The following is a 25,369-nucleotide window of genomic DNA, read 5'->3' as shown; positions in this document are numbered from 1 at the left end:
AATATGGATTATTAAAATTTTAATATTGTGATTTTTTTTAATTATTTGTAAAATTAATTTTATATTTAATGTAATAATTTATTTAAATATGATAAATGATCCAAATTTTGGAGATTTTAAGTAGAAATGGTAGAACAGGGAGTGATACTCCACTCCTCGTTCCCAACCCACATGTTCGTATATTTGTTCTTTTATTTTCATAAAAAAATGTCATTAAGCAAAAACTAATCTAACGGTTAATATATATTAGTTCTTAATCGTCATCTCTCTCCTTTAGACATTTGTTTTCTTCTGGAGTATTTTAGCCCATGCCCCCGTGTGAAAAAATTTCACATTTGTGTAATGAACAGTAGAATTATTTGTCATTTGCTTGCCACAAAAAAAAATTATATCATTTTTTTATGCATATCTCATTTGTTAATGGTGCAAATTTTAAAAAATTTATCTATTTGTTTATCTTACAGTGATGTTTGGAAAATAAAAAACAAAGTAATACATGATATTATTACTTTTAATTCTTTCTTTTTTTATATATAAAATCATTGTTACTTTCCTTACTTTCAATTGATATTTATCGTATTTTTTATATAATAAAATCTACAAATGTATGTCTCACCCCGTGTAAGTTATTTTTTGTTTAATACCTCCAAGTAGATTATTTTTTTATCAATACCCCCTATTGTAATATTATGTTTGGTATAAATCACTATGTAACTTTTTTTTATTAATAAAATTAATAAAATAATAAAATAAAATAGAAAAATAATCTATGAAGTCAATTACTTCATTCCTTTTATATTTCAGACAATCACACCATTTTCTCTGTTTGATAAGTATGAAGTTTAAGAATAACTTTTTTTGTGAACAATTAAATTACTATTTTTTTTTTTATATTCCTTTTAAGATAAGTATTTTTGTTCAGTGAAGGTGAGAAGAGAAAATAGAGAAGGGGCGCTGAGACACTAAATGACCCTCACTCTTACATGTTGACCCGTATATATATAGAAACTATAGTAGATTTTTGGTCCTTAATTTTTGAAATTTCCATACATTTCAGCATTGATTTAATTTAATCAATATATATTCCAAAAATGAGTTGGTCAATAATCAAAAGTTTCCATATGTAAAATTTCAATTGTATCAAAATATTAATATATAGACATTTGTTCATAAAACCTGATTGAACAATTTCTATATTTATAATTGAGCACTAATGACTAAAGGAAAAACATAGAAGAATGACATATTAGCAAAATGAATTGAGACATTGTCACGTGAGATTTTGACCGGTAAAAGAAATGAGAGGACGCCACCTAAGAGAATGATGAATGAGAGGATGCCACATTGGATTAATAAAAATTAAAGTTCATAAGAAAGTGACACGTAAATTTGTTTCCTTGAGAAAAAAACTCTTAAACATATAAATAATAGATAATAGATTCACAAAAATAAAGATCTCCTTTTTTAAAAAAAAAGAAGTATAAAATAAAAATTGCAATAGAAAAATATACAATAATGATGAACTTAATACTATTGGAAAAATACATCATTTGATTAATTTGTTGATAGATTCATCAAGTAAATACATCATTGATATTCCAACTTGAATCCAAGACATCATTGATATTGATAAAGTGCTATAAGCAAGATTTTCTAAAAAAAAACAAAACTACAGTTATTAAAACAGACTCCGAGCTCTCAATTCAATCCATTTTGTGAGAATGTGATGCATTTCGTCTTGCCTCTCAATTATTTCCCTGTCACGAAAAATAAATAGGATTAATAAATAAAAAGATGACCAAAAGAAAATAATCTAAAAGGTAAAACAAACAATATATTAAAAATATAAGAAATATCGAACAAAGAAGAAAAAATAAAGAAATTTAAAAAGGTGACGATATATAGAAAAAATAGTGATTATCGAGAGAGATGAATAAGAGATAATGAAGATTGAAAAATTGTGAGTTTTAGAGTTCAGACAAATGTTATATATATAGTAAAAAAAAATGGACAAATGAGTAATTTTGTCTTTAATATGAAATTAAATTCATTAAAAGTCAAATATATTGATTCCATTTTTAATTTTAAAAATATATTAGTAAATTAGAAATTAGTAAATTAGTAAATAAGACATATTCCATTATATTATAAATAAATTAAATAAATTAATGCACATGAATATAACACACATATTCCAATTTTTTTAAATAATAATAAAATATTAATTATATTATGTGACTCTATATAATTATAAAATTATGAAAATATATAATAAATTTTGTTTTTACCGTAATACTATATATATATATATATATATATATATATATATATATATATATATATATATGTGTGTGTGTGTGTGTGTGTTTGTGTGTGTGTGTGACCTTAGTATTTTGATACACGACCATTTAGAAAAAAATTTGTGAGAGAATAATTTGGAGACCATAAAGATTTAATATTTTTTTAATTGAATTTGAAGACCATAAAAATTATTATATCCAGTTGACAATTATACCTAATTATTATATGCAGTTGACAATCTTCCTTTCATAAATTTTTTTTTAAAAACAATTGCTTTGGTACAAAAATAATTTTTTTTTGACGAAATTGGTACAAAAATAGTCAATTATTTCCTTTTAAAATTATTTTTAATAGGTGCATTAAATTCAATTTATAAACAATAATTAAAAAATGATTGAATTTCCAAATTAGCCAAAGATTCTAAGTAAAATGATATCATCATGTATTAGAGAAATTGCAAAGGCCTTCATAGTTAGCCACATAGGAATTGGAGAAATATTAGAATGCCACATAAGACATGGATCAAGGAAATTGTGCCACATAAGAATAAGACCATGAGAGAGAAACTCCTAAATATATAAATAATAGATATAATATATGAAAAATTTAGTTATAACTTAATTTTTATTTTAAAATTGGATCACTATAAAATGTCTGCGAATGTGGTCCTTTGGAAAGATCTTGGATGGATTGGTGTTTACGGTGATTTTTGGTTAATGATAAAAATTAAATTTATCCAATTCAAACTCAATTGGGTTGGTTTAGTGGTATTGACTTGAGTTCTTGGAGTATGTTCCTCTCAAGGTTTCAGATTTGATTTCCGCCGGTGCCAATTTCAACAGGTTGGTCCATACAGAGAAAAAAAAAATTCTGGCTTTAAATGAGACCCTCTCAAGTGGGCGGTGAAATTAGTCTTCTTAGATTAGTCGACCCTAGGGTCGGATACCAAGTTTTAAAATAAAAAAATTGATCCAATTCAAAAACACAAAGAAATGTTTAATCACTATGGTCGTGTGAGTCCGAACAAGTTATTTGATAATCTTATGTGTAGAAGGAGTGATAATTTTGAAAATGTCTCTCAAACTAGTCTAAGTTTAAGGTTTAAATTAGTTGAAAAACGTAAGGGTTAATTGATTGAGTAAAGCACAAGTAATAGTTGTAGTTATGTAAAAGACTTGTACGTAAATGACATAAAAGTAAAATTAGAGAAAAAATAAAACTTTCAACTAAATATTGAATTGTCTACTTTTTGAGAGTTGATCCTCTCCGTGCACTTAATTTATGTACAGTAAAATATCAGTCTTTCATTTTTATTAAAATTACTCCTATAATTTTATTTTATTTTAAAATAAATGGATGGTTGTGATTTCACTGAACCATCTCCTACTTTGTGTATGTTTAAAATTGAGTTTGAACCTAAACACTTGCATCCCAATTCAATTTTACAAGAAGATTATATTTTCCTAAATTATTTATTGTTAAAGTGATGAATTAACATTGGAAAAAAGAAGCTAAGAGACTTTGTGAAAAAGATAAAATGATCTCATAGTTTATTAAAGATAAAATTTAGTTCAGCTTTTTGAATTTTTTTTTTTTTTTTTTTTTTTTTTTGAGAAAAATAAACAATGGAATGACCTTGGCACCAAAGAACAACTTCTCCACTTCTTCAACATTATTCACTTGGCTCATATCATTTAATTCTTTGACAAATTAATATACAATTGTTATGTGAAAATCTTATTGATTATTGAGCGCGTTTTGCATTGGACTTCCAATGGAATGGCCATGGGAACCAAAGTTCCATGTCCTTCGACCATGTTAATTTCTTCCTTGCCAATCTTTTTCCAATCAAAGCATTGAATCAACGAGCCTAGAGTCAAGCTCATAGTTCTTAGGCCTAACCCCGACCCAGGACATGCCCTCCTCCCCATCCCAAAAGGAAGGAAGCCACGTACATCTGCTTGTTGACCATTCTCAAACCTCTCAGGTTTAAAGCTCGTCGGGTCAGCCCACAAATCAGGATCCCGATGAATAGCCCACGCATTCACCATCAACATTGTGTTACGTGGCACATCAAATCCTCCCACAATACAATCTTCAGATGATAAATGTGGCACCAACATTGTTGCTGGTGGGTGCAACCGCATAGTCTCAGAGATGATATTTTGAAGATATTGTAATTTGATAGCTTCGGCTTCCTCAATTAAACACTCTTGTCCAATTTGATTATTCAATTCAATCTTTGCCTTTTCCATTATTTCTGGATGGTTTAACAAATTTGACATCGCCCACTCTAATGTTATAGAGGAAGTTTCTGTTCCCGCCACTATCAATGCCTGGAAAACAAAAAAGAAACATTACACATAATTATATGATAATGTTTAGTTATTATTGAGTATCCACACCATTTATTCATTTAATTCAACACTCCATTCAACCCTACTCATTAATTCTTTTAGATTTTTAATTTTGTCTCAAAACTTTAGTTTATTTGGCTAGAAGATAAGTAAAGTCTACTAAAATTAAACTCAAATTCTCTCAAATGATTCATTCTTATGAGAGTGCATTAATCACTTGAGTTCAATCACTTAATTAATGATATGAGTATTTGAGATAGTATAATAATATGATTCGAGTTGATGTATTCGATTATTAATGAATTAATGAATTTGTTTAGTTTTTTTGGTCAAATAGCATAGTGGCTAGAAAATTCATTTTAAAGATGAATTAGTGGAGTGTCCCGGGTTCGAACCCGAGCTCCTGCACATATAGTGCGATATCCCTACCAACTGAGTTAAGCTCACGGAGACCGAATTTGTTTAGTTTTGCCAAAAAAGAGTTAGGAAAAATATGTTTTCTTGTCAAAATAAAAAAAAAATAGAAAAAATTGATCATTTAAAAGACTAAAGATCATGGAGGGAGGAGTAATAATAAATGACTAACCATAATAAGCCCTTTGATAATTTTGTCGCTGTAATCATCAGGTTGTGATTCTTGTAAGGAAAGTAAGTGATCAATCATAGTATTTCTATTTTCCTTTTTGTTCTTACGATGATCATCAACTAATCCTTGAAAAAGTGCATCCATCTTCTCTCCAACCATTTTTAACTTTTTACGATAACTAAAATCAAGAAACATGAATAATGGCACAAAATCACCAAGGCGGGATCCCAACGAAAACTTTTGAATCTCGTCCATGATGTCTCGAAATTTCTTTGCCTCATCCGCAGTTGTTCCATCAGATTCATCTCCGTAAAAGCGTTTACCACAAACCATTCTCATGATTGTGTTAAATGCATGTTCTAAAAGCAAGGGTCTTAGCTCAACTTTTTTGAAGCCTTTATGAGAGTTCTCAGAAAGTTTTAGAATCAACCTCATGGTCTCATCTTTTCGGATGCCTGAAAAGGAGTTGATACGATTAGTGGAGAGTATTTCTAGTGAGCTTATACGACGTAGGTTACGCCAATGATCTCCATACGACGAGTTAAAGATGTTCGTGTTGTTGAAACCAAGATACTTGGTTTTGACGGAGGTTACACGGTTTGCAAAAATAATATCGTTTTTGTTGAAACATTCTTCTGCAATTGATGCCGATGAAACAACGGCTACAAGTTGAGAACCGAATTTAAGAGTGAAAATTGGGCCATATTTCTTTGAGAGATTGTGAAAGTAACGGTGGATTGGTAGTGGTTGTTTAAGTTGATGAAGATTGCCGATTATGGGAAAAGAGGGTGGGCATGGTGGAAGTTTTTTAAATCTTCTTTTGGAGAGTAATAATAATTTTATAGGTATAAGAAAAAGGATAGGAAAAATTATGCAGATAAGAAACTTGTATCCTTCCATGTTTAGAGTAAAATATTTGTTGGTGAATGAATTCAATATACAAATTCGACATGTGTATATATAGAAAATTTGGTGAATTAGGGTCTCAATTTATTTATGAGAAAATTATATAATATTATGGATTCAAATTAATTTATGCAGTAAAGTGTGTAGGAGGCAACGACTATTCCCATATTATAAAAGGGAAAATGGCACTCTTTAGGAAGTAAATAAAGTAATATAGTATTGGAGTTTGTATCGTGAACTTCTCAAAAGTTTAAAAAAAATTTTTTTTTTTTGAAACATAGTGTTATTTTTAATTTAGATTTTTCTTAATTCGTGCTTTGAGCGCACCGGTTAGCATGACCTTATAAAAGTCTAAAAGTAGTGTTGCTGTCTTATTGTTTTCTTTGACTTTAATTTGGAGACTAGACAAAATATTCAAATTACTCCTTATATGTAAGTTATGGGTGTTAAAAAAGTCAATTTTCCTTTATCTTAGTACCCAACAAAGAAAATACAATTCAACATTGCTTTTTAAAGAATGCATGTGCGTGGGCTGCCAAATTTAGTTTGGGTCCCCTTAGGAAGCAACTTTCACTTATGTCCAATTTCATAGATTGACTGATATACATGATTGAGCAACGAGTCAAGAAGGTGCTACTTTGGTAGTAGACATCCTCCAAAAAAATTGTACTTTTATAATATTTGCTACTTAAGCAGACGATGTTTTTCAAAAAATTTACATTTTATAACGTTATCTATTTAAATAGTGGAATGATAAAATGAAAAAAACATAAGGAGTACGAGAAATTAATAGGGTGATAAAAGTAAAAATCTCTAACATATTTGCAATTATTTATCAAGTTTGTATGATTGGAAATTTTAAAGGGTTCTAGTATGTTTAATCTGCAAAATATATATACAATACAAAATAAAATAAGGTAACCTTGGACAAATTTTTATCTTATATAATATTTGGTGGGTAAAAAATTATATTAATATTTTAAACAACCTGTATTTATGACAAAAAGTTGTCATGTAGTTTAGTGAATGACAGAAATTATAATTTTTGTCCAATTTTTTATTCTCCAATATGTCCAATCTCGAAAAGAAAAACATGATTTTTAAAATCAAACATAATATAACTAGAATGTTTTATCATATTCGATTTCTATTTTTTTAGCATATCAAACACACTCAAAATCTATGAATACAAAGATATTTCAATCCAAGATTATATTGAGATAACAACACGCAGTGGAATCCATGAGGAAATCTTCACATTACAGAAAGTAATCCATTTTTTTTTTTGCAGGGATAAATCAAAGCTCGCCTACTTTACAGAATAAAAATCAATTTTTATCTCTCACACAACACAAGACAAATAAACAAAATAGGTGTCCTAACGAACTTACTCATACACACAAGTACTTTTCCTCATTTCCTCATTCCATTCACACAACAACCACAAGTACTTTTTTATGTTTTCATTTTCTATTTTTTAGCTGGTGACATCGTCCTAGTTTATATATTGCTTATGTTTTTGTTTTGACATTTCAAATTAAACATGTAGATTGACAGTGCCACATTAAAGAACATTGACAATAAAATTCGCACAGCAAGTGTAATAGGATTTGGCTTGAAGAAAAATATACATGGTTATCCAAACTCAATTGTACTTTGATTTGCCCTTGTTATAATAAATTCTTGATTGATTAAAAAAATTGAATGTGTTGATTAAATTTATGACGCAGTACGGAAGCGAGAAAGATCAACAAACGATAATCCTATAACAAAATACATGTTTGCAAACGACAAACCTATCAGATAAAGCTATCTGGAATCCACTAGAAAAGTAATTCATTTGGAATCTATATTTTTATTGAATAAAAAGGTTGTCTTTAAGACTACAATAGTTTAACATAAATAGTAATGAAAAATAAAAATAAAAAATCTAGCTAAAATATAAAAATAATAAATCTAGCCAAAACATAAAAATAATAAATCTATCTAAAATTAGTAAATTATATCTACACTATTTTCGTTTACACGTCATTTCATCTTCAATCCAGTGCGGCCAGCCTTCTTACATCAATTTAAAAAAGAAATTTGAGTAAAAAAAAAAATAGTAGTAACAAATTTATTCAAAAATGATTTACATATCTTTCAGGTCAATCTAATTTCATCTTAAATAAATCTAACCCATGTTGATCCATAGATTATTGAGTTTGTTCAAGTTTAGGGTTGGATTAGGATCTTCAAAATGGCCCGACCTAAATTTACGAAATAGTTAAGGTTGATTATAACTCATTCTAATTTGTCTCTTGCTCAACCCTAGTAACCTGTATGAATAGTAATTTGGAGTGGACTGAAAATAATAGTCGAGTTTATGAATGTATATCGTAGTGATTCACTATTCAATATTATTCATTTTTACATAATATAAGAATTCGAATTTAAATTTATTTAAGAAGTATATTAATATTAACGTGTTAGTTTCATTTTAGTGAAAATCATTTTTATTTTAAGCATAAGACATGTCCATCGAAAAACTCTTGACATACTTATAGGTAAACAAACACAAAAATGAACCAAACTCACATCTCTTAATAAAAGAAAATTGATAGAATGATAAACTTTTCTAAATATCAAGATATGAAATAAATAGTGTATAATGGCAAATTATTCATTAAAAATATGAGTGTTACAAGTACTTCTTTACACATAACTTTCTTTCCTAACAAAAAAAAACATGACTTTTTTTCTAAAGAATACACGATATGCGTCTATGTTGGTTTTCTTCCAAATGAATACACTATAACGATTTTCACATTATCTATATATATAAATCCTAGATAGTTGTCCAATTGTCTATCTAAACCCTAATCCACAAACCAATCAAAACCTTTCATTTAGCCACATCATTTACATCCATTTAATGTGTGGTACTAATTATAATTATAATAATAATAATAATAATAATAATAATAATTATTATTATTATTATTATTATTATTATTATTGTTTTGGGTTTTTATCCATTTTAATTTTTTTAAATTTTATTATTTTGCGTATTTTATTGTTTTTTTTTTTCAAAATAGTTAATGTTCAAAATTTGTCTATTCTTTGTGTATATAAGGAGTTGGTCGATTGTTAGGACTACTTCCTAATGTTAGTAAAAAAAAAAAATACTAATGGTTGGTATGCACCGCATGATTTTTATCATATTCGATTTTGAGTATGAGTTAAGTTGGTTTATCGTTGCTCCAATGAGTTTCAAATTAATATAAATGACAAATTCAATAATAAAGTAGTTTATCCAACTCATAATCATGCCTTATTAAACGTCAATTGTTTTTCATGGTCAATTATATGTTGTCATTTCCAAAGTTATTTTAAAGAATGAGTTAAAGATATTGCTAACCAATGTTAACGAAGAAAATACCAAAGTAACTTCAAATGTGATGTATAAATAAATAAGTTTTTTAAATGTATAAACACATATTTAACATCTATATCACATTCATATAACTTTTATTGTTACTATTATTTTGATAATACCAATTATTTCAATTTGAATTTTTTTTGAAGGATATTTCAATTTGAAATTACTACTTATACAAATAATTTTTTGACATTATAATATAAAATAGAAAGACCCGTGCATCGCACGGGTAAACGTCTAGTTACTAGTAAAAACCTATTAAGTGGTCCATTGATTTTTTTTATGAGTCATGATAAGGAAGGTCTCAATTTTTAATGGTCATTATCAATTTTTTAATGGTCATTATTTGGGTGGTAATGGCTCATGATTTCTTGATGGTAGAATCAAGCATATAAAGTGGCCTTTGGTCCCTAAGCTCTCTCAATTCACTATTCAGAAAATATACACCATCTATATTGTTGAGAGTAAGAGCTTGGAAGACTAAAAGAGCAATTCACTCACAACTCAACTGTAACAATGGCTGGAGGTAATTGCTAATCTCTAATTTTCCGCATTTGGTTTATTGATCTTGTTCTTTATTTGTTATCAGGAACATAGGATCAATTGTATTATTCTATCATACACCATATGTGCCTATGTTGGACAACTAAGTAACAAATATTGACAGTTTCTCTCCCCACCCCCACATTTCTTTTTTAACCCCAAAATACGCAGTAAAATTCAGAAAATGTTTTCCAAATTTTTTTGAAATATTTTTTGAAAAATGTTTTCCGAAGTTTTCTGCGTGTTTTGGATTAGAAAAAAAACGTGGGGATGAGAAGAGAAAAATTAAAATCCACAAATGTTTCCATCATACACATGTTTTCAACAAATTTCAAACTTTCATGGACTAAGAAAACAACTTCTTTTTTTTTTCTTTTATTTATTTATTTAATTTTGGCGTTAACCTTCCCATTTTTAGAAAAGAGCTAAAAAACATCCTCAATCCTTAGTGGATGGCGCAATTTACACATTGCTTTTAAGGGAATTTTCTTTCCCACCGTGAGTCCTTTTGCTTCAGTCATGTCGATTTTTTCTTCGCCTATACGTTTCCACTCAAAACATTGAATCAATAAACCCAGAGTGAAGCTCACAGTGCGTTGTGCCAAATTTTCTCCTGGACAAGCCCTTCTTCCCAACCCAAATGAAAGTAGTTTATTTGTCTCACCTTCTTTCGAAAACCTCTCGGGCTTAAAACATGTAGGATCACTCCACAAATTTGGATCTCTATGAATGACCCAAGCATTGACCATCAAAATTGTATTTTGTGGGATATTATATTTTTCTAGGGTAAAATCTTTTGAAGACAAATGAGGCACTAATAATGGAGCTGCTGGATGTAGCCTAAGAGTCTCATTAACAATGCTTTGAAGATATGAAAGCTTTAAAATATCAGGCTCATCTACTAAGCGGTCTTGTCCTATGTGAGTGTCTAACTCATTTCTTGCCTTCTTTAATATTTCTGGATGATTTAATAAATTGGACATAGCCCATTCTAAAGTTACAGATGATGTGTCTGTTCCCGCTAGTAGCATGACCTACAGAAAGTTCACAAAAATATCAATGTACAATAAATGAGTAAATACACCCTTTGATGCATTTTTAGTGATCCAATCTAGTAAATCATTAATGGATATGATTTCCGCACACCTAATTTGGCCCAAATACTTTATTTGCATAAAATGATCAATGAAAGTAGATAATCTTCTCTTTCTTTTTTGAAATACCATGTTTCTAGTAAATTTATACTGTTTGTTAAGAGTCCCGTAACGGTTGAGAGATGGTCTGACTAAGTGTTTATATACTATAGGCAATCCTCACCTTACAAGCCGGTTTTGTAAGAATGAGTTAGACCCAATACTCAATTCTAAGATTATTGTTTAGTAGTGATTAATTTCCACGGAAAACACAAGTTGAATTCTTCCCACTCAATAAAAAATATTCTATATGCAATAGATTGTCATCGAACTTCTGATCAGTTACTTTTTTTTTTTTTTATCAAAATCTATGAAGTACTTTAGAGAATTTTATTAAACTCGGATGATTAATTAGTTTTCCACGAGTAGAAGATAACTATACGTATTTATGTCCGTGGTCGTGGATAGCACTTCAATGATATTACATCACAATGCTCTCAATGTCGGTCACTAACGCAAATACTAGAGAGTGACACTTACCTATCAACATTGCTATAGTTAATGCCATTCTTATCTTTACATTTTTTTCTTCTTTTCCTTGTTTATATATTCTATATATCCCAAACTTATCCTATAAGCTTGTGTAACTGTATATTAAACTTAAATAATAATATTTCAACAATTATTTTGTGACAATTTTAGATAATTTTATATTTTTCTCTTTCTATTGGTCAAAAATAATAGAGTGAGAAAAAAAGAAGAGATTATACATATATTTCCTCTTATATGCTATATGAACAAGAAGTCCGGACAAAAATACGAGACCTACCCTTCATTCACAGCATAGATACTGAGGTGTCCAAAAAATGTTAAGAAAAATAAAAGGTGTAATTTTGTTATATTTTTGTAAGAAAATTGTGTTTAAATAACATTTTCATAGCTTGCAGCAATAAATATGATTAAAATTACTTACCACAATGAGTCCTTTGATGATTTGATCCGTATAATATTCAGGTTGTGATTGTTGTTGAGTTAAGAGATGATCAATCATAGTATTAGTATTCCTTTTTCCAAAACGATGTTCATCAATAAGCCCTTGTAGAAAAGAATCAGTTTTCTTACTAATCTTCTTAAGCCTATTTTCCAAACCATCAAAATCAAACCACCTTAAAAAACCCAAAAAATCACCAACGTTGTTAGCTCCTCCTATACTAACAATCTCCTTAATTATCCCTCTAAACAACCTTGCTTCCTCAACATCACTAACATCACAATCATCACCATAGTATCTTTTCCCCGACACCATTCTCATTATAGTATTAAATGTCATTTCCGAAAACATAGATTTAAGTTCCACTTCAAAAAAACTATTGCATGACATTTGTGCTAGTTTTTGTATTAGTCTCATAATCTCATCTGTTCGAATTTCTTGAAAGGAATTCAAACGGTGAGAGGAAAGTACTTCAATTGATAATATACGGCGCAAATTGCGCCAATGATCACCATAAGGTGATTGTGCCACGGTGGTATTGTTGTAGCCAATATATTTCCCGGTTAAAAAATGAGGTCGGTTTGCTAAAATAATGTCATTTTTGGTGAAACATTCTTGTGCGATTTCTAAGGATGAAACAACGACAACTAGATGAGAACCGAACCAAAGTGAAAATAGTTTGCCATGTTTTTGTGATAAGTTGTGGAAAGTACGGTGGAGTGGTTGTTTGAGTTGATGAAGATTTCCTATTATAGGAAGACATTGTGGGCCCGGAGGAAGATTTTTGAAGGTTCTTGTTGTGTGGATGAAGAACTTCAAAGTGATGATAAGGAATAGGATAGAGATAAGTGGGAGATAGAGAGGGAACATTTTTTTTTGTTGATTATGTGTAACACTAATTGGCTTGAGTTTATTATGAATGAATATGTGAAGTATTGTGATATACTATATATAGTTTTGTCAAGTGCAAATAATATTGAGTTTTATTACGTATGAGCTTACGTTTTTTTTCCTACTATTAGAAAAGATGAGAATGTGCATGCAGGATCTGTCCCCATTTTGTAGAGATCTGCTTGAATATTAAAAAAATGAGTTTCTAATAAAAAAAATAAAAATTAATTAAAAAGATTTTTTTTACATATTTAATAATTTTCATTGTATATAATATTAAAAAGATACATTTTAATTCATGACTAAATTTGATGTAAAGATTGAAATATTTTAATGACTGAGTTTGTGAATAAATTTTATATTTAACAATTTTAATTCTAAATTTTTTCAAAAAATTATTGACTTTAATTAATTTAATTTTTTTGAACAGGATTTTAATTTAAAATGATCAGTACTATAAAATTATGCAAAAGAAAAGGCACTCCAAGGATTTAAAAAAAGAATTCACTCATTTTCTTTAATAAAGTATATTGGACTTATAGTCCCCCTAAATTTCAATCCATGGGCCCCCTTTAAATTTCTTGTGCTAACATATAAGCAGAGGGGTTGTTGGGGAATGGTAGCTGTGTCACTGTATAAAGTCCCGATACTTTAAAAATGGCGAAGTATCGTGTCCGATACATACTCGATATCGATATTCGTCTGATACTCTCTAATACACGTATCGGAAAAGTATCGGAAATTAATATGATTTTTTTAAAAAAATATAACCGATACGTGTCGGATATTTCTCCGATAAACGTATCGGAAAAATATCGGACAATTAATGCTCTTTGATGATGAAAATGTAGGAAATGAGACTGATACAATTTGTGTTTTCTCTTAAGTATTGAATGTTAGAGTATGAAGTTACGAACTATTTCTTTGGGTAGTATGTATTTTTTTTATAAGCAAATTGCTAGTATATTATATTGTTATTTTAGTTATTCTTCTTTTCATGACTTGAACTGTAACACCCCAATATTTTATATATGCACTTTATTGATTTATTATTTGATAAATAAATTTTATAGTAATATCAATATTAATTATTTTATATTCTTTAATTATTTTAGTATTTTAGTATTGAATTATGAAATAATCAAATCAACTTTGGCTACCTTAAGGTTGAATAGTCCACACTAGCTAGTCTTAACATTGAAAGCCTTGCCTTACATAGTATTCAAAATATGTCACACGTAGATCCAATGTATCAGTTATGGAATATTGGCCAACCATGATCATTAATTCATTAGCACCTTAATTACTTTCTTAAGTTGTGAATACTAATTATTAAGTCATTATGCTGCCGGCAACCATTCTCCTACTCTCTTGATGAGACCAAATTCATACATTTTTATTTTCCATTCCTTATATAAGGTCAAGGCAATTAAGCTATAGTAATTTCTCTTAAACTACCATTATTCTATTTAATCTAGACCATTCTATTAGTTCATTGCTCTGCCACATATATTGAGGAAGATATCAAGTCTCTATTAAAAAAACTCATGCCAATGTATATTCCATCACTCACCTCATATGACTCAACTCCATATATTTTATTCTCCATCGACCATCGTTGTGCGATGTTTTGAGATTGTGCCTTTGTCTTAAAAGTACTATTATCAACCTCTCCAATTATACTCCAATTTTGTGTAACCTTAAAAGGAAGAGCTTTAAATCGTTCGAATGCGTGATGACTCTAAAGCGTCAAGGACTTTCGTGTTAGAATAGAAAAACGCTTGAGGTAAGGGTTCTTTCCCTATATATTCATACTACATAAGTTTATGTTGTGAGATGATAGTGGAACCTTTGTCGTTTAAAACGAAGCAAAGGAATCAATCTTATATAAAATAAAGATAAACAAAAAAATATATTATTTGATGAAATTAATCAGAAAAAGATCGAAAATAAAAGGGGTACAGTATTAAGGAATGTTTGATCCTGCTGATACATGTTATATTTAACTATGTTTTAGTATGCTTATTATTATCTGAATGGTATATGTTATTAGTAGTTGGTACCATTATTTGCTTTGTGGGATAATCTATGTTTATTTTGATTGTTTGGTATTGATGACGTATCGTCACACTCTCTAATCCATGCCTATTTGAGTAACATTAGATGCATTTTAGTAGGTTTTAAGCAATAAATTCAAGAGAAATCTACTCGGAAGCATGATTACTTGTTTTTCAAGAAAGCAGAAAAATATGCAGCAAAATACAGAGTTGTACTACGCTGGGGGCGTGATGTACCACGCGCAGCGTAGAAGCTTGCACCAGAGAGACCATTTTCTGCTACAATTACGCGCGGCGTGGGGACCTGACCACGCGCGACGTAATTCATGGACCAGAGAGGGGATTTTCAGCATTTGAACTACGCGCGGCGTGGAGCCATCACGCGCAGCGCAAATGAGCTAGAGTTGAAGACCAGTAGCCTCAGATTTGATCACGCGCCGCGTGATGCCGTTACACGCGCGATGTAGTGGGAGATTTGCAACCACGTGCGGCGTAGTAGATCTGGCGTGCGACGTGGTTGCGTTTATTATATATAGAAACTGCATTTTTCTGGTTCAGGGTTCGGATTTTCTGCTACTATTCATCTCCATTCTCTGATTCGGAGCGTTTATACCTTTTGGATCCTGGAACACACTGGATAGCTTCAAGAATCTCAACTGAATGGATTCTCAAGCCATGGCGTTGAAGCTCGGAGCGGATCGAAGCACTATGAGGAGCTAAACTTCTCATAGAGGTAGGATCTAGGATAGCTTAGAATGTAGTGAATCATAATGTAATCTGATATTTTGTGTGGAATTGCTCTTGTAACAGTATTAACTTAATGCAATGCTATGTTTAATGCTTTATGATTCCTGATCAGTTTTATAATGAACTTAGATTTGAATCACGTATGAGAATATTGATTTAATTTCTGAACTGATTGCATTAGGCACTTGAGTGTTTCCGGTCGAGAGATTGAAACATAGAGTGTAGCGAACGATCAACGCGTTTTCAAATACTTCGTTGTCGGTAGCTTACATCCGAGAGATCGGAGGAGTATCGACAACGGATAGGGTGAATTTTGACAAGAGATTGCGATTCACCATATTGTTGATCTAGTTGTGAATACTTGAGTGATTCTATATGATATGTTAGATTGCATGTGATTAGCTATAGACTAGGTGATTCCGATGATTCTACCTCGCTTTTCTATCAATTGAACTAGCACGTTTTTCTTACCGTCAAATTACTCAACCAAACCCCCAATTTATGTTTGCTTATTGCATTATGTTTATAGACACTAATCTACTTGTTTAGTCGCGCAATCCCTGTGGATCGACAACTCTTTTTATTACTACGTGGCGAATTCGTATACTTGCGAATAGGTCATCAGGTATGCCGGTTGCTTGTTTTTAATTTTGCCATGTAAAATATCCAATTATGTGTGAGTACCTCGTTTGTTTTTACCACAGTGTAAAGGATATAAAATTTTGATCACTTTATCTATATATATAATTCCTAAATAGTTCTCCTAACCCTAATCCACTTAGATCAATCAAATTGTTTAATTTAGCCACATCATCCATTTAAATCCAATTAAATCACTCTACAATGTCACATCATTTCTACTTATATTATTATTATTATTATTATTATTATTATTATTATTATTATTATTATTATTATTATTATTATTATTATTATTATTATTGTCATCTTTATACTTTTCATATTCTACATTTATATACTTATGGCTTTTTAATATACACTCACTCAAACCTTTACTTAGCCTTTACTTTTTTTGGCGAATATAATAACTTTTGCTTACTATATTATAATAAGGAGAATACAAAAATACACATTAATTAACTTTGTAACTCCCGGTAATATATTTTTCATCTCTTAAGTCATCATTCAATTTTCATCCATTGGACTCTTCTACCAATATTTTAATATATAGGTTACAATTGTTTTAATTTGTATCCTATTCATATTTTCCTAACTAACCATTACGAATGTTAGAAACAAATATTTGCATCCCCTGATGCTCAATCATGTGTTTAACAAGATTACCATTTGTTTTTTCGGTTGAATGTGAGAATATATTTTTTCATGTCTTATATGTGCAATTTCTCTTTCCATTATCTTGCCTCTTCATATTTTGTGCATCAGGTATAAATACTTATGTTATTTTCTAAAACCATGATTTGTTGTAGTTATTTTATTTTTTACTAAAATTAACTTTTTACATAACAAATAAAATTAAGAGAATTTGACATTTTTTGTTTGTTGCAGATCATACATTCAACTTTTGTGTTGCACGTCATTTATAGGTTTAGTTTTTTTTTTTAAGGATTTATAGGTTTAGTTAAGTACTTCTGTATATGTGTATTCATATTTCTATTATGATACAAATTAAATAATATATACTTTATTTTTAATTGAATTATGTAATAGTTGTTTTACTTTCCTTTACTTTTTTATTTGTTCATTTTTTTATTGATATACTTATTTTTATAATTTTTGATTTTAAGCTTTGGGTCATCATCTTTTACTCAAAAGAACTGAACTGTGAGGTTGATGCTCTTCACATATGTCCCTTTGGAATAATTTTAAAAGGTATGTACCCTTTAATTTTATTTGTTTTATTTGAGTTTTTCTAATTCTGTCACTATTTTATATGTCAATTGTGTGACTTAGATTTTGTCACATCTCTATTTTATTATTATTATTATTATTATTATTATTATTTTGATAATATTTAATGTTTCAGTTTTATGCAATTGTAAAATAAAAACAATCGCATCATACCCGTGCACGGGTAAGGTAAGGGTCTAGTATACCTAAATAAGTAAATATAGTCAACGGCTCTCGTTGATTAAACTAAGGAAAGTATGAATAAAAAAATGTGGGGACGGGTTATATGGTAGCTTGGGTTGGTTTAAGAAAAAGGATTTCCTTATGTCATAGAGACATACATCATATAAGTATAGAAGAGTCAGTTAAGTGCCTTTATGGCAAGTTTTAGGGCCTGTGTGGCAGAACTTACTTTTAGCCTGTATGGCAGAACTTATTTTTATTAGTCTGTGTGGCAGAATTTACTATTTAGCCTGTGTGGCAGAAGCCTGTGTGGCAGATTTTCTTATCCAAATCATTGTCTCGTATAGGATTGTTTTAGTTGCATTGCATCGCATATAGAAAGGGAGAAAAAAAATACAATAGTAAATAATTATTACAGTTATAATAAAAACAAAGAAAAAGTACAGTAGTCCATGGTAAAGCGGTGATCGTTGCCTTCTCCTCTTTCATTTGATTTTGCCGTGCAATTTGTAATATGTGTAATTATGTTGCTTTGTTTATTACTACCGTTTAACAATTATATGCTGCCTATGTTTGTATATGTGTATCACCAAAAGTTTTTATAATAAACTAATAATTATATTTTTCATAAGGTGAAGTGTTTTGTTATTGTTTTATGACATTTTCTTGTGGTGAGTATGATTCAATATGGATAAGGAAATTGACCCTTACGACCAACATTTTAGGTACTAAAGGAGAAAGACATGTTTGAATGTGATGCTTGAAGCGCGTACGTACGAGAAAAATTGGGTTTTGTAAATTTGAGAATTTTTATGTAATAAATAATTCGTCGTTGTATTTTCTTCCGCTGGAATTTTCAGACTATTGCTCATTTTTAATTAAGTTTATATTTCCAAGAATTCTATTTGAATTATTTTATAACTATTTATTTGACAAAGAAAAAAAAAATAGCGCCACATTTTCTAACTAAATATGATTTTTAAGAAATATCTTGGATAAAAATTCGGGATGTTACATGAACCTTGGATCTCCAACTCCTTAAGTTACCCATCCCACTCCCCTTTTTGCATAATACTTAACTTAAGATATGTAATTGTTACTTTTTTGCTCAATTTGAGTCATTTGAATGTTAATTTTTTATCATTATCGATTTTAATTATGTTTGTATATTGTGCATTTATATATATTTAATTTTAAATTTAATTTTTAAATAACGTATCGCGGCCGTATCGTATCAAGTATTTTGAAAAAATTTCCGTATCACCATATCGGTATCGTATCGTATCGATATCGTGTCTGATATCGGGACTTCATAACTATGTCATAAAGGAGAACAAAGACATAGTCACAACAACAACAACTTAGCAAGAAAGAGGTAGCAACGAAGCAATTAAAGCGGAAGCAAGAACATTAAAAGTAAAGTACTTATACAAACCCTTTCTAAAGAAAAAGTACTTATCCAAACCCAATTGTACTTAAAATAATTTTTTGCATAAAACAATAGCAAAAAATATTCTACATACCTTTTGGGTCGGGTCAATCGATTTCATCATAAATAAAATAAGTCTAAGTTGATCCATAGATTTTCATGTTTGTTTAAGTTTAGGGTTTAGTTAGGATCTTCAAAATTGTCCGATCAAAATTTAAAAAATAGTTAAGGTTGATTATAACTCATTTCAACTTGTCTCTTGCTCAACCTAGGGATGAAAATGGGTAGGGTATGGGTAGGGTACTATACTACCCATTCCCATACCCGCGGATTGAAAAAATACCCGTATCCATCCCCATACCCGCGTGGGTAACAACTTTTGCCCCTGTCCCCATACCCTATGGGTACCTAGGTACCCATACCCATACCCGTACCTGTTACCCGCATTTTTACTAAAAATAAATTGCTCAATTATAAAATATCATATAATTTTAATTGAATTAAAAAAATTTCAAAGATTTTAATATGGACTAATGAAAATTATAAACAAAATTATTACTAACCTTATGTTAAAGTTCATATTTATGTTAAATATTCACATTATTTTTATATTATGTTATAAATAAACATTTTTATTAAAAATATGTAATAGTTTAGTAGAGTTGTATTGTTTTAAATTGATTTACATATATTATAATATAATAATATAAATAAAATAAATAAATATATATTATGCGGGTATGGGGCTGGGTGGGTACTAAGGTACCCGTACCCGCACCCATACCCGTTCATTTTTGCGGGTAATTACCCATACCCGTGCCCGTACCCAAAATGCGGGTTTTTACCATACTCGTTGTGGGTAATTTTTGCGGGTACCCTCTGGATATGGGTCAAATTGTCATCCCTAGCTCAACCCTAGTAAATATTAATTTGGCGTAGATTGAAAATAATGGCCGAGTTATGAATGTATTGTAGTAATTCACTTTTCAATTTTACCCATTTTTACAAGATATAGGGATTTGAATTTATATTTATATTTATTTAAGAAGTAAATAACGTGTTAATTTCTTTTTGATGAAAATCATTTTGATTTTAGTCACAAGATATGTTCATCAAGCAACTCAAGAGTGACAAAAGGCTAATATGACCGTGGCTAAATTTAGCAACGTCGGGATAAACCACCTCAATGTTTACGTTGCAAAAACTATTAGCCACGGTTAATACCGTTTTTAGCTACGATTTTGACCGTGGCTAAAAAGCAATTTTTTTATAGTGTCTTGACATATTTATAGGTAAACAAACACAAGAATGAACCGAACTCACATCTTAATAAAACCAAATTTTTCTATATTTCAAACTACAAAATAAAAAATTAAGTAATTTTAGAACAATAGGAATAGTGTATTAAAATGACAAAGTATTCATTAAAAATATGAGTGTTGCTAGTACTTCTTTATATACATAACTTTCTTTGTAAGGAATACACCATGTTGGCTTTCTTTTAAAGGAATACACCACATGTGCTTATGTTGGACAACTAACAAATGTTTCCATTATGCACATGTTTTCAACAAATTAAAAACTTTCATAAACTAATAAAACACACTTCTTTTTATTTTGATGTTAACCTTCTGACTCTTAAAAAAAATCTAAAAAACATCCTTAATTCTTAGTGGATGATGCAATTTACACATTGCTTTGAAGGGGATTTTCTTTCCCACTGTGATTCCTTTTGCTTCGGTCATGTCAATTGTTTCTTCACCTATACGTTTCCACTCAAAACATTGAATTAATAAGCCCAAAGCAAGACTCACATTGCGTAGGGCCAAATTTTGTCCCGGGCAAGCTCTTCTTCCCATCCCAAATGTAAGTAGTTTATTTGTCTCACCTTCTTTCTCAAACCTCTCGGGCTTAAAACATGTAGGATCACTCCACAAATTTGGATCTCTATGAATCACCCAAACATTGGCCAACAAAATTGTGTTTTGTGGGATATTATATTTATCTATGGTAAATTTTTCTGAAGAGAAATGAGGCACTAATAATGGAGCTGCTGGATGTAGTCTAATGGTCTCGTTAACAATGCTTTGAAGATAAGGAAGTTTTAAAATATCTGGCTCATCTACTAAGCGGTCTTGTCCTATGTGAGTGTCTAACTCATTTTTTGCCTTCTTCAATATTTCTGGATGATTTAATAAATTGGACATGGCCCATTCTAAAGTTATAGATGATGAGTCAGATCCTGCAAGTAGCATGACCTACAACAAGTCCACAAAAAAATCAATATTGTTGTGCACAAATAGTAACAGAAGGTAATAATAACGAAATTGCAAACAATAAGAACACAAGAAGTTTGATAACGGAGTTCCCCTTAGGTACGTCTCCGGCTGCAGAATTCGCTACAGCTCGTTTCTATTAGATGAAAGAATGAATTAGGGTTTCAGTGTTACAAGCGGTATATATAATAATAATAGAATGTCGTAAATACCCCTGCATATATGAACCATACTCAACAATTATAATACTACAAATGAGTAAATACTTATGCATTTTTAGTCCAATTTAGTAAAGATCTAATGAAAGTATGAATATTTCCCTCTTTCTTTTTTCGATTACCATATTACTGATACAAAATTTTTACCGTTATTTATTAGTGATTAATCTATGTAAAATATACAGGATGAGTTCTCCCCTCTTAATAATTTTTTTTATACACAAGAATTTGTGATCAAACTTCTAACCATTTACTTAAAGAAGTTATAAAACTCATACAACTAGACCAATCCATGCATTTTTCTCGACAATACTCTCTGTATCGGTCACTAACACAAATGCAAGAGAGTGTGGCACTTACCCATCAACATTGCAATAGTTAATGCCATTCTTATCTTTACATGTTTTCTTGATTTTGTTTATATATTCTAGTATTAAATATGTTTTTAGTACTTTAAAATATAGAAAATTTCATTTTTAGTTCTATTATTTATTTATTTTTTCAAATTTAGGCTTTAAATTTTCAATTCAAACACCTACTTTTTTTCAAAAGTTCACATACTGTGTGTTATAAACTTATAAATGATTTTTTATTTTTAAATATATTATTATTAAGACCTTAAAATATTATTAGTTTAATGATTTAATATTTAATTTAACAATTTAATTTTTAATTGAAATTATTGATAAACTAACAAAAATTAAATACTAAATAGTTAAATTATCGAACTAATAGTATTATAAAGTCTTAATAGTGAGATATTTTCAAAAAAAGTCATCACGAATATGATACACTAACTTTTGAAAAGAAAAAAAAAAACAGGGACCTTTCAAAAAGACTAAAAATAAAATTTTATATATTTAAATTGGACTAAAAACATATTTAGTACTATATTTTATTTCAAACTTATCCAATAACCTTGTGTAACTGTATATTAAACTTATGTATTTTCATTTTCATTTTTATTTTAATAAATTAACTTATGCATTTGTTCCATTAAGATCAAATTTTGTGGTATAATGTTAAAATTTTAATCAAATAAAATTAATTAAATGCATGATAAACTCTAATTAAACTATCCACAATAGCCGTGCACGAAATTATATATTATTAAATTACAAAAATAAAAATATAATTAAAATTCAGGTATAGATGATCAATCATATAGTATTATTACTTACCACAATAAGTCCTTTGATGATTTGATCCGTATAATATTCAGGTTGTGATTGTTGCTGAGTTAAGAGATGATCAATCATAGTATTAGTATTCCTCTTTCCAATACGATGTTCATCAATAAGCCCTTGTAAAAAAGAATCAGTTTTCTTACTAATCTTCTTAAGCCTATTTTCCAAACCATCAAAATCAAACCACCTTAAAAACCCCAAAAAATCACCAACGTTATTAGCTCCTCCTAAAATAGCAAACTCCTTAATTATCTCTCTAAACACCCTTGCTTGCTCAACATCACTAACATCACAATCATCACCATAGTATCTTTTCCCCGACACCATTCTCATTATAGTATTAAATGTCGTTTCCAAAAACATAGGTTGAAGTTCCACTTCCGAAAAACCATTGTATGACATTTGTGCTAGTTTTCGTATTAGCCTCATAATCTCATCTCTTCGAATTTCTAAGAAGGAATTCAAACGATGAGATGAGAGCACTTCAATTGATAATATTCGGCGCAAATTGCGCCAATGATCACCATAAGGTGATTGTGACACCGTGGTATTGTTGTAACCAATATATTTGCCACTCAGAAAATGAGGCCGATTTGCTAAAACCATGTCGTTTTTGGTAAAACATTCTTGTGCGATTTCTAAGGATGAAACAACAACAACTAGACGAGAACCAAACCAAAGCGAAAATAGTTTGCCGTGTTTTTGTGACAAGGTGTGGAAAGTACGGTGGAGTGGTTGTTTGAGTTGATGAAGATTTCCTATTATAGGAAGACATTGTGGACCCGGAGGAATGTTTTTCAAAGTTCTTGTTGTGTGGATGAAGAACTTCAAAGTGATGATAAGGAAAAGGAAAGAGATAAGTGGGAGATAGAGAGTGAACATTTTTTTGTTTATTATGTGTAACACTTAGATTGAGTTTATTAATTATGAAGGAGTTTGTAAAGTATATGGTAATATATATATAGAGCTTACGTAATTTTCTTTTCTATTAAATTTTACTCCATATTACGTATGAGCTTACGTAATTTTCTTTCTATTTGAAGGGATTAGGAATGCTAGATAAAAGCTAATGCTCATTTCCATAAAAAAAAATAGATCCAAGACATTTATTTTTATTTTTTATATAAATTTTACAGTTTGTACCTATCATAAACATTATTAGAGAGGATAACCAAAAAAGGATGTTAGATTCAAATTAGAGATCTAGGTAACAACGTTGGTGAAAACGTGAACTTAAGAATTACCATGTAGAAGTGCAGGCAATTTTCTATTAATAGGGACTTAACTTTTGATCAAACATATGTTCAATGTCAAGTAAAATTCTACACTAATAAAGAACCATAAGGTCCAATTCTTTCTCCTGTGTTTTTTATTTTCTTCATTCTTCATAGTATGACAAAGAAATTTCTTTAAAAAGTTTAGACAGCTGGTTCTTTATGCTTTAACCTTGTTTCCCCTTTAAAGAGTATTTTGTATTTTAGTAACTCATTTACTATATTTTCTTTCCTTCTCTGTTATTAAGTTAGGTTCTTTTGTTTCTTCTTTCTAAGCTTCTAAAATAGACATGTTACTTATTCATACGTTGGTTATTGTGAGGATTAACTTAAAATTAGGAAATTCAAAGAACAGGATTGTACCGGACAGAATACAGGATATGGATTTTGAGGTTGATTGCAAACGGACGGTGGATAGGCTTTATAGCAAGAAAAACTATGTTTCCGACCTTGGTGCTATAGTTAGAGTTAGATTGAAGTAGATTATATTAGCAACTACTCTTGTGAACTCACATGTTAGATTTATTAGGAGACAATCAAATAAAACTGCTGATAGACTTGCCAAGACGACTCTATATTTAGCTAGTTTCCATATTTATATTGATATTTTAACATGTATTTATTCAATTATTATGAATGAAACGAAATAAGTTTTTTGCTCTAAAATAAATCACATATCAAAGATTAAAAAAATAGTTAAAATACAAAGAACAATAGAATAATGGAAAAGAAATTATTTTAAGCCCATCGGAAGATATAAATCGGTACCACGTAGTACAACTTTCAAAATTGCAAAAATAACAATTGAAAAAGGTTAAAACTTCACACATTACCTATTCTTTTGAACGAAAACTGTGAAGAAAGAGCAGATTGATAATATGATTGTGCAATGAAACATATATTAAACCATATTAACTACCGTATTATATCTCCACCCAGGTAGGCATGAAAGATATATAGGCGAATGGTCTCTATGTGTCTGTAGGTTTAAAAGAAACAT

The 25,369-nt window shown here is 29.6% G+C and overlaps 3 protein-coding genes across 3 annotated transcripts; all 3 read right to left on the bottom strand.

Annotated features, from left to right (window-relative positions):
• Positions 1-3,747: 3,747 nt before the first annotated feature.
• On the bottom strand, positions 3,748-6,184 carry LOC123906373 (cytochrome P450 81E8-like). Its single transcript, XM_045956282.1, has 2 exons — positions 5,245-6,184; positions 3,748-4,637 (listed from the first exon to the last, which is right to left on the bottom strand). The coding sequence occupies exons 1-2, from the start codon at positions 6,142-6,144 to the stop codon at positions 4,026-4,028; spliced, it is 1,512 nt and encodes a 503-aa protein (XP_045812238.1). The 5' UTR covers positions 6,145-6,184; the 3' UTR covers positions 3,748-4,025.
• A 4,272-nt stretch (positions 6,185-10,456) lies between these two features.
• Positions 10,457-13,170, bottom strand: LOC123906372 (cytochrome P450 81E8). Its single transcript, XM_045956281.1, has 2 exons — positions 12,221-13,170; positions 10,457-11,148 (listed from the first exon to the last, which is right to left on the bottom strand). The coding sequence occupies exons 1-2, from the start codon at positions 13,106-13,108 to the stop codon at positions 10,540-10,542; spliced, it is 1,497 nt and encodes a 498-aa protein (XP_045812237.1). The 5' UTR covers positions 13,109-13,170; the 3' UTR covers positions 10,457-10,539.
• Positions 13,171-20,838: 7,668 nt separating this feature from the next.
• On the bottom strand, positions 20,839-24,023 carry LOC123906371 (cytochrome P450 81E8-like). The gene is made up of 2 exons (XM_045956280.1): positions 23,090-24,023; positions 20,839-21,672 (listed from the first exon to the last, which is right to left on the bottom strand). Exons 1-2 carry the CDS (start codon positions 23,975-23,977, stop codon positions 21,064-21,066), a joined length of 1,497 nt encoding a protein of 498 aa, XP_045812236.1. The 5' UTR covers positions 23,978-24,023; the 3' UTR covers positions 20,839-21,063.
• Positions 24,024-25,369: the final 1,346 nt, after the last annotated feature.

This window comes from Trifolium pratense, linkage group LG2 (genome assembly GCF_020283565.1).
Source record: "Trifolium pratense cultivar HEN17-A07 linkage group LG2, ARS_RC_1.1, whole genome shotgun sequence".
Taxonomy (NCBI): Eukaryota; Viridiplantae; Streptophyta; class Magnoliopsida; order Fabales; family Fabaceae; genus Trifolium; species Trifolium pratense.
Note: the sequence above shows the minus strand (reverse complement) of the source record. Positions and strands in the feature narration are given on the sequence as shown.